General features: G+C 31.2%; 2 protein-coding genes across 2 annotated transcripts; one reads left to right on the forward strand and one right to left on the reverse strand.

Annotated features, from left to right (window-relative positions):
* The first annotated feature begins 2,194 nt into the window (after nucleotides 1-2,194).
* On the forward strand, nucleotides 2,195-5,289 carry LOC131645956 (receptor-like cytosolic serine/threonine-protein kinase RBK1). The gene is made up of 7 exons (XM_058916145.1): nucleotides 2,195-3,186; nucleotides 3,344-3,601; nucleotides 3,717-3,868; nucleotides 3,963-4,042; nucleotides 4,174-4,312; nucleotides 4,402-4,551; nucleotides 4,870-5,289. The coding sequence occupies exons 1-7, from the start codon at nucleotides 2,598-2,600 to the stop codon at nucleotides 5,026-5,028; spliced, it is 1,527 nt and encodes a 508-aa protein (XP_058772128.1). The 5' UTR covers nucleotides 2,195-2,597; the 3' UTR covers nucleotides 5,029-5,289.
* A 3,109-nt stretch (nucleotides 5,290-8,398) lies between these two features.
* Nucleotides 8,399-9,966, reverse strand: LOC131645957 (UDP-glycosyltransferase 91A1-like). The gene has a single exon (XM_058916146.1). It carries the CDS (start codon nucleotides 9,910-9,912, stop codon nucleotides 8,512-8,514), a length of 1,401 nt encoding a protein of 466 aa, XP_058772129.1. The 5' UTR covers nucleotides 9,913-9,966; the 3' UTR covers nucleotides 8,399-8,511.
* Nucleotides 9,967-10,167: the final 201 nt, after the last annotated feature.

Genomic DNA, 10,167 nt, shown 5'->3' on the forward strand with positions numbered 1-10,167 from the left:
ATGGGTGAAATGCAATTGTGATAGGGCTTTCACCAAAAGCTCCAATACAACCGGTTATGGTGGTGTAGTTAGAGGGAAACATGGTTACTTTCTACTGACTTTCTACTGACTTTCTACTGACTTTTGCTGCTCCTGTTCAGTGGCAATGCAAAAGGGCTGGGATTACTTTTGGGTTGAATATGACTCAAAGCTTGTTACTTCAACATACACTAATCATGCTCTAATTCCATGGCAAGTAAAAAATTATTAGACCATTTGTATCAAATTTTTTGCGCATACGCATATTTATTTTTCTCACATCTTCAGGGAATGAAATACTTGTGCAGACACTTTGGCTAATTTAGATTTAAATGTGACATCTCTAATCATTTTTGAATTTATTCCTCTAATTATTGAGAAAGGACTTTGTAAGTAATAGATTAAGCTTACCTTGTTTCAGATTCATTTCCTATTGATGGTTTGAGATACGTCCTTCCATCTTTTTTGAGGTTTTGAATCTTTTTTTATATTAGCTTTCTTTTTAATATATGAGCTTTTATTAAAAAAACTCTTATAATATATAATGCGTATGAATTTTAAAATTCAGACATTTTTAAAAATTCATAGAATTTAAAAACATTATTAAAAGTGCAATGAGTAAATCCTAAAACTTACATTATACAAATACAATAAACAGTAATCTATACATGTAAATTGTGAGCATTTAACCTGCCACCCCCACACTTATATCTGACACCTCTCTAAAGTGTATGAAAGGACCAAAATAACATTTTTCAAAGTTTTCACCAAAAATTTTAAAATCTCCTTGACGATACTGAATTTTTTTTTAAAAAGTGAGATTTTTATCGAAATTTTTTGAAATTTCCAGGAGATTTTACCAGAAATTTGGAATGTTCTAATATATTTTACAAGAAATTTTAAACTTTCAAGGAGATTTTATTAAAAATTTTGAAATTTCCAATAGATTTTGGCGGAAAATTTGAAATTTCTAGGAGATTTTGCTAGAATTTCGAAATTTACAAAATTTTATCACAAATTTTAAAATTTCCGAAACTAATTATAACTTACCGGAAATTTCGTATATACACCAGAAATTTCAATATTATACCGGAAATTTCGTTCGAAAAAAATTATTTTCATTTTACCAAATATATTTCTAAAATAATAAAAAAATAGAGGGTGTCAGGTATAATTTGGAGTGGCAAGTAAAATCCTTGCGGATTGTGTAACTCTCATTTAAATATATTTCAAACTCATTCTTATTAAATATAAGTTTATTTACAAATATCTGATTTTTAAAAAATAATGATACATTTTGATAATAAATATGTATATAAAATTCACACCCACTAAAATCACATTTAGATATTATTCAAACACATTTAAATAACAATTTAAAATTATTTTTTAATTTGTAAATATGTTAACTTGTAAATATATATTATATGTTAATTTGTAAATATGTTTGGATGATATAAAAAATCAAATTTAAATTACATTGTTTGAGTTCAAACACGTTTTATAGTATTTGAATATATTTGGATATGTTTTGTAAATTATTTAAATGTATGAATTTTATTTTAGGTGTTATTAAAAATTAATTTTAATTTATATAAAATAGTTTTGGAAAATATTTAAATGTGATAAAATTTTGATTTTTTTTCAGCTTTTTTTAATAACTAAATAAAATTAAAATAAATAAATAAGAAAATAAATATTACAAAGATTTATAAATAATTGAAATAAAAAATAATAAATCCAAGTCATCAAAAATAATATATATAATCGTCCAGTCAAGGTTTTAAACAAGAAATAAAAACCGATTTGAGAAAAATATTAAGAGACTAAATTGTCACCGTTAAATTTTGCAAAAAAGTAAATTGAAAATTTTTTTTCTCAATAATTTAAACACTCTAATTTTTGTGAGAGAATAAAATGAATCTTCCCTCTAAAAACTAATCTATACACGCGGGATTGTGCAAATATGTGACTTGTATTCTTCAAATTAAATGATATAGTGCCATCTAATTAAAGATGAATATCTAAAATTGAATGACGGCGTGAATACAAGATAATGTCAAAACAAAACAAAAGAAAAATATAAATATAGTTAAGATTCCAATCACCCTGAGCTGGTTTTGGCCTCCTCTTTCTAAGAATAACCACCATTCAAAGATATACCAATTTTGAATCAAACCTCTCTGTCTCATCCCCTTTGCTCCTCCTCCTTCTCTAACAAACTCTCTTGTTTCATTCCACCAGGAAAATCATGTGAAAGGAATTTTCATCTTGATTATCATATTAAGATTCTAAATCTTAATTAAATCCTTTCACATTTTCCGCCGCCTAGGAATGAACATTAAAACATCTTTTGTATCTTTAGAATAAACCCTTAACCAAGATACACCCTCCCTCCTCAATATGTATCATAAACACAAAGAAACAATAACATAAAAAAAAAAAAAAACACATTTATTCTTACGTAGTTTGAAAACAAAACTAGACTACATACATACATACATGGGTACGAGGTAGTTGTCTTCAAAAAATTTCAAGAGTTTTTGGTTTATTTATTTATATTTTTTTTATTATTAAATATGGAGAGATTAGAGAGAAGGAGCAAGAAGGATCAAGATAAGAAAGAAAAGAGAGTAAGAACTTTTGTCGAATTAATAACCGGTAACAATAACAACAATAACAACAACAGCAGCAACAACAACAACAGCAACGGCGTTAAGAAAGAGATTGTTACTGCAAATGACAACAACAATAATGATATGCCAATGTCAATAGGGTCACCAATACCATCACCAAGAGGAGTATTTGAGGTGCCGATATCGGATTCAGACAGCACGGGGAGTGAAAACTACGGCAATTCACAACGGGCGCAACAGGGAGGAAAGTTATCACCAAGTGCAGCAGGAGGAGGAGATGGACATCAATGGAGGAATATGATTGATGCATTGAGGTTTAAGTCTGTGAGAAGATTTTCTACCATTCCTTTGCTTGCTGCTAGCTATGAAAGTTCTAGGAGAAGTTTGAGGAATAAATTGGCTCGTGCAAGAACCGGTAACGACGATGAGAATGATTTCGATGGTGCTCTTGATCTCGAGGGAATTACTAAGCCTTCTTGGAGAAATTTTAGTTACGAAGATCTTGCTGCTGCAACCGATAATTTCAATCCTGGTAAGGGAGTCAATATATAGACCAGATACATTGATTCAATCGAGGACTATATATATAGACCAGATACATTGATTCAGTCGATCTATCAGGACTATATATATGGACCAGATACATTGATTATTCGTATTGGAATCAAATTTTTGTTTTGGTTTTGTAGAGAACATGATTGGAAAAGGTGGCCATGCAGAAGTGTACAAAGCAAGGTTACCTGATGGACAAGTAGTAGCAGTAAAGAGACTAATGAGGAATGAAAAAGAAGCTGGAGATAAGGCTGGTGATTTCTTATCAGAGCTTGGGATTATTGCTCACATTAACCATCCAAATGCAACAAGACTCATTGGTTTCGGAATCGATCGCGGACTCTACTTTGTTCTACAATTTGCTTCACATGGAAGCCTTTCTTCTATGCTCTTTGGTGCATTGCTTCATCTTTCTCTGAACATGGTTTTAAATTGCAGTTACGGTTACAGTTAAATTTATGTTGTAAGGTTTTACATGGTTAAAGAAAATGGTGTTGGATGTTTTTTCAGGTTCTGAATGTTTGGAATGGAAGAGAAGGTTCAAGGTAGCAGTTGGAGTAGCCAAAGGTTTGCAGTATCTGCATCAAGATTGTCCGAGGAGAATCATTCATAGAGACATCAAAGCCTCAAACATATTACTCAACCATAATGATGAAGCTGAGGTACACAACATGTAAAATTTTGAACTTCAATTAATGATATTTGTATTATTTTTCGACGTTGTAATAAATTTGTTCTGTCATAAATAAATTGCAGATTTCAGATTTTGGATTGGCAAAATGGCTTCCAGATAAATGGGCACACCATGTTGTTTTTCCAATAGAAGGCACATTCGGGTTGGCATTGCTGCATCAAATTTAGTACTTTTTATAAATTTTCTACTCGGCTACGAAGCAATAACACAGACACGACACTGACATATTAACACTGATAATATTTTAAAATATTGGTGATTGATTCATTGCAGGTATTTAGCTCCAGAGTATTTTATGCATGGACTTGTGGATGAAAAGACTGATGTTTTTGCATTTGGGGTATTGTTACTTGAACTCATGACGGGTCGTCGTGCGGTTGATTCCAATAGCAGGCAAAGTCTTGTAATCTGGGTATGTCTTCATAACCTCTTCCCTTATCATGTCTTTAATGCAAATGAGGTCTATATATGTTGCTAATTACTTCATTTTGTTCTGGCCAGGCTAAACCATTATTGGATGCAAAGCAAGTGCAAGAAATAGCAGATCCAAGATTAGAAGAGCAATATGATCCAATTGAAATGAAGATTGCCATGGCAACAGCTTCCATGTGTGTCCACCACATGTCCTCTAAAAGGCCATACATGAATCAGGTAACAAACATGTTTCATGTTTCATGATCACCCCTTTTTTATACATCCGTTAAACTGCAGTTAATTCAGTTGAACAAATGGTCAGTTCAGTTCACGTTGTAAAATATATGGTTAATTCATATAGTTGAAATGAATTAGCCACAATTTTGACTGTGAAATGAAATAACCATCTGCTCAACTGATAAACATATTTTTGTACATAACAAATATATGAAAAAGGAGTGTCCGACTTGAAACATTTTTTTGAAAATAAACATATTTTTCTCACTTTGGTAATTACTTCTATCATGTCCTTATTTTATTTTGTGGAAACAATAGGTTGTGCTACTATTGAAGGGAGAAGAAGTGGCTATGGACCTTACTCAAAAATCAATAGCACCAAGGTCACTCTTGTTAGATGCATGTGATTTAGAAGACTATACTTGTTCAAATTATTTGAATGATCTAAATCGCCACAAGCAATTAATCATGGAGTGATGATGGTGATGATTCATATGTGATATTAGAATTGTGCTCTGTCTGTGGCCTTGTGAGGTTTCATGTTTGTGTATGGTGAAAACTTTATGGTATGATAATTGTTGTATAGTTCTGTGTGTTGTGGATAAAGATGACAAAATTATGTCACAACATAATAAGCTTGTGTCTTTCTTCAAGCTTGATAAGATACATTTAGGCTTGTAAATTGGCATGAACTTGTAATCATCATCATTAGTCAAGAAGCACTCATAGTTTGTTTAATTGAGTGGCATGTTATGTTAAGGACTTTATTCATTTTTCAAAGCTAATTAAACAATCTAACAATGTAGAAATATTGCAGGAGAAAGTGTGTTTGTGTATAAATTTTGTTAAAGTAAATCTAAAAAAATAACATATATTCAAAATAACTAAGTTTTGTTATGCAGCAGTCTCACGTGTTGTGGGTTGTATAGCACTATGGAGACATTAATTCTTGTTGGCCATGGCACAGCTTTTAGAAATACAAAATTAAAAGAGTGAAAACTGTCCCTCACAAAAATTATATATCTAAATTAGTCTCTCCCAATAAAAAAATCCGATTTAATCCCTTATAAAATTTAACCGGACCATATTAATCATTTTATTAATATTTTTTTAAATCGGTTTTTTTCATACTTTTAAACCGTGACTAGAATGTCACGTTGTATTTTATTTTTTAAATACTAAATTAATTTTTAATTTTAATTTAATTTTTAAATAATTTTGATTAAATAAATTTAATTTAATTTTTAAACAATTCTGTTTAACAATATCCAAAAAGCCAAAATTAATTCCTATAAAGAATTGAACCCAAGAGTTTTAAACAATATCTTAAGTATTTGCCACTAATAATATTAAATAATTTTGAATTTAAAAATAAAAATTAAAAAATTTGTACCAATGAGATCTCAAATCTAAGTCCGATAAATGATAATTACTTTACAACTATCCAGATATTTATTTGTTTGTTATTTAAAATAAGTAAATGTTTGTTCTAAATTATTAACTTAAGTTTTCATTATTAAGAATATTAACAATAGAAATTGATTTGTCTAGTTGTAAAGTGACTATCAAGCTTGAATGGACTTGGGTTTAAGACCCCATTTGTACAAATTTTAACTTTTTTGTTTTAAATACAGAATCATTTAATATTACTAAAAACTATAGAAGGAATTATTTGCCATGAATGTACATTGGACTAGTTGTAAAGACTTAAGATATCAGTTAAAGGTTCTGGGTTCAATTTCAAATAATTTTGGTTTTTTTATATTATTAATTCATAATTGTTTAAAAATAAAATTATAATTAAAAATTAATTTAGTATTTAAAAAATGAAAAATAAAAAATAATTTATAATTGTTTAAAATAAAATTATAATTAAGAATTAATTTAGTATTTAAAAATGAAAAATAAAAATTAATTTAGTATTTAAAAAATAAAAAATAAAAAATAAAAGCCAATGTGGCAGTCCAATCACGGTTTAAAAGTATGAAAAAAATCGGTTTAAAAAATATTAACATAAGGACTAATATGGTCCGGTTAAATTTTATAAGGGATTAAATCGGGTTCTTTTTATAGTGAGGGACTAATTTGGATTGTCTAATTTTTGTGAGGGACCAAAATGGGTCTTCACTCAAATTAAAAATTATAAAAAATAAATTTATTAAATAAAATATATATTTAAAAAATATATATTTAAAATAAATAAATTTTATTATGCGACAGAGAAGAAAATTTAATTTTGATTTAATTGGTTTCATAAAATTAGATTTCTATGTATATTTTAACTGAATTTATCAAATAATTTATTTTTTAATATCTTCACAGAAAATAAATGATTTGAATGAAATGTCTTATTGAGTTATTGTGTCAAAATTTGCTTTATGTATATCAATAACGAAAATGGATTTCAAAATTATTAATTGTGTTTCTAAAGGTTGTGCCATGGCCCTACAATTATTGTCTCCAATCTATATTGCTATACAACCCTGAACCCACAAGTCAAGAGGAAGAAGTGTAATAAAATCCAATAAATGATTTTCTTACCCTTGTAGGCAGTGTCAATCTCAATAGGAGGTAGGGTACCCGCAAATGCCAACCTAAGTCATGTCTATTCTCATTAAATCTTTACGAAAGATTACAAGGACCAGCATCTACATTTTGTCAAGAAGAATTTACAAACGAAGGGAATAACATGTCTTCATTCACATTATTGAAAAACTTTTCTAGTTAATTTGTTTTATATTTTTTAGTGTTATGTCACGGCCCTCCAATTATTATTTCCTCCATACATGCATAGTACATATGACACAACCCACCAAGTCGTGGGACACGAGGAAAGACGTGTAATGAAACACAATAAAAGTAAATGACTATCCGACTATAGTAGGCAGTGATAATAGTAGGCTGCCCCACCAAGAATTTAATGAATTCAATTTTTTTTTATAAATAATTTTATTAGCAACTTCTTTCGTTTCCCATTATTAAAACATGTTTAATATGTTTGTAGAAAAATGGAAGAAATCGTATGAGTATCAAAATTTTATCTTCGGTGTCATTTTTTTTTCTTTCGCACCGGTTCTGATCTACATAGTAGATCGACTAATCCGGCTCGTGCTACGGAGGCACGTGCACTGGCCAAGCATTGTTTCTGCCAGAAATCGAACTCGGTATTTTCATTAATAACACTTAGATGATTGAAAACTTACGTATCTTTATCCATATACAATCTATAAAATTGCTCATTCAACAACAACCGATTTGATATACTTTTTCTTGATATAATCCTTCAATTTTCTTCCAACACTCTTTGGCTCACGACGTACCAAAAACATTCGCAAGAATATTCTTAGCCAAAGACATGTGGATTGTACGCGAAGCTCTCAAATCTAGTTCCTCTCACTTCTCGTGGTCTATGTTAGAAATATTTCCTTTCAACGCCTAGTATAATCCTAATTATATCAAAACATCTTTGGCAAAATTGATTCTTCCATCAATTTTTTCTAAGTCAATCTTCATTGCATTTAAAAAAATTGGCATTGCAGCCAAAACATTTCCTACAGCAAAAAAATTTTGCCAACCAATATAGAGTATAAAATTTCATTTTTGATGTGGAAACAAAACTGCAACCACATTTATACTCAACCAAACCAATTTTCACTTTCTTGAACAAATCTTAACAATCTTCCGTCAAGTGTAAGTTCATCCATTATTTTTTTCATCAAGCACAAGTCCTCTAACTTATAAATATTTATGTTATTTAATTAATTATTCTTTTTATAGAAAACACATAAATACTAAAAAACGTAAAAGACAATTAATAATAAAAACTTGTAACAACTAGCCGATAACCTTTTCTTAAAAACTCATTAGAAACAAAACATAACAAGTCCTCTAAGCACTCCTCTAAAACATAACAAATCATAATCAAGGAAAGAAACAGTAGCATCACAATCAACACGATCATCAATGTTTCAAAACACATCTAAGATGTTTCAACAAACTATCAACATATCTCTCTTGTCTTCTAGCATTAACAAACAAGTCCTTCATCTCTTTAATATTTTCTCTATAGATCTCTCCCTCTTCTTCCACCATAACCAACCTAACCGAGTCAGCCACAGACTCACTCCTAAACGACCCATCTTCCTCATTCCTCGGCACGGAGTACCCCATCTTCTTCTCCTCCAACACCCTCGCATTTATTCCCTGATCTGCAAGAAATGTCAACAACACAAGTGGCTTCTCGTTCTGAATCGCTTCCACAACTGATGTCCAACCTGCATGAGTCAAGAACCCACCAACTGCTTCATGACCCATTATCTTCATCTGTGGAGCCCAACTAGTACACACCACTCCCAACCCTTTGGTTCTCTCCTCAAACCCTTCTGGTAATTCCAACACTTCTTTATCTGTAGATCCACGTTGAACTCTGAGAACCCAAAAGAATGGAAGCTTTGATTTCTCCAAACCTAACGCTATCTTAGTCACTTCTTCTTGACTTGGTTTTGCTTCACTACCGAATGCTACATATACTACTGTGCCATATGGTTGCTTGTCCAACCACTCTTTCATCCACCACCATGTGTCATCTTCATTGAACACCGTTGTGGGGAGTTGGCCGGCGGGGAGAACTGGTTTGTCGTGAATGTTTTGGATAACTTGAAACCATTCAGGTTCAAACTCGACGCAACCTCGAATCAAAATGGTGTCGCAGTTTTGCAAACAACAACCAGCACGATACACGTCGGAAAATCCTGAGCCACTACCAGAGACCATATCTGCAATCTTCATTATTTCAAAGTAACGGTAAGCCACAGTGGTCTGAAACGGAATCCACGGCGGAGCAACTGTAAAATCCTCAGGCTTTGTTCGGCCAGGGTCATCACCCTTGAGAACTGAGACGGGTCCCATGAAACCTATAAGCGGTGGAGTGAAAATGGAAAAGAATACAGATTTTACACCCAGTTTGGATGCCATAGGAGCCAACCAAAAGTGAGTAAAATCATGAAAAATCCAATCAGGTTTACAAGATTTAAGGAAATGAGTCAGAGGTTGTTCAAGTTTGTCATGTGCAATTTTGAGGTGTTGGACGACATCATAAGAGACATCTGTGGTGGCTTCTGCGTTTTCTGGAAGGTTGTCAACTTTTGGCATGGGAAGGCTTACAAATTTGATGAGAGGGGATATGTGTGGTGGGAGTTTAGGGAGGCGATGTATGTTTCTTGGGGTAGAAACGTAGCTTACTTGGTGACCCTTTTGTGCTATGAGTTTGGCTAACTCAAGGTATGGAATCATGTGACCAAAGGCTAGCCATGGAAACATTACTATATGTAGTGGTTTTTCTTCATCTCTATGTGTATCCATGGTAGAGCAAGCTAGCTATACTATGGCACAATGTGGTTGCTATGTATGTTATATATAAACTCACAAATAATAATTTTGGTAAGGTGAGAACTCAAATACTCTTTAAATTTGGCTTGGAATGGTAGGTATCAATCATCAAATCCAATAATGATAGTCATTGCCACGTCATTTTATTTATTTTATTTTATTTTAAAAATATATATAAAATTTTAAATAAATTTATACTAATAATATATCATAATTCAACTCAAACTC

The sequence above is a fragment of the Vicia villosa genome, linkage group LG2 (assembly GCF_029867415.1).
Source record: "Vicia villosa cultivar HV-30 ecotype Madison, WI linkage group LG2, Vvil1.0, whole genome shotgun sequence".
In the NCBI taxonomy this organism is placed as follows: Eukaryota; Viridiplantae; Streptophyta; class Magnoliopsida; order Fabales; family Fabaceae; genus Vicia; species Vicia villosa.

What these genes read in the sequence shown, in the direction of transcription:
- LOC131645956 (XM_058916145.1), top strand. Translation starts at nt 2,598, where the DNA reads ATGGAGAGATTAGAGAGAAGGAGCAAGAAGGATCAAGATAAGAAAGAA. An exon ending in CCTTTCTTCTATGCTCTTTG is followed by an intron (nt 3,602 to 3,716) that starts GTGCATTGCTTC and finishes ATGTTTTTTCAG; the next exon opens with GTTCTGAATGTTTGGAATGG. An exon ending in ACCATAATGATGAAGCTGAG is followed by an intron (nt 3,869 to 3,962) that starts GTACACAACATG and finishes AATAAATTGCAG; the next exon opens with ATTTCAGATTTTGGATTGGC.
- LOC131645957 (XM_058916146.1), bottom strand. Translation starts at nt 9,912, where the DNA reads ATGGATACACATAGAGATGAAGAAAAACCACTACATATAGTAATGTTT.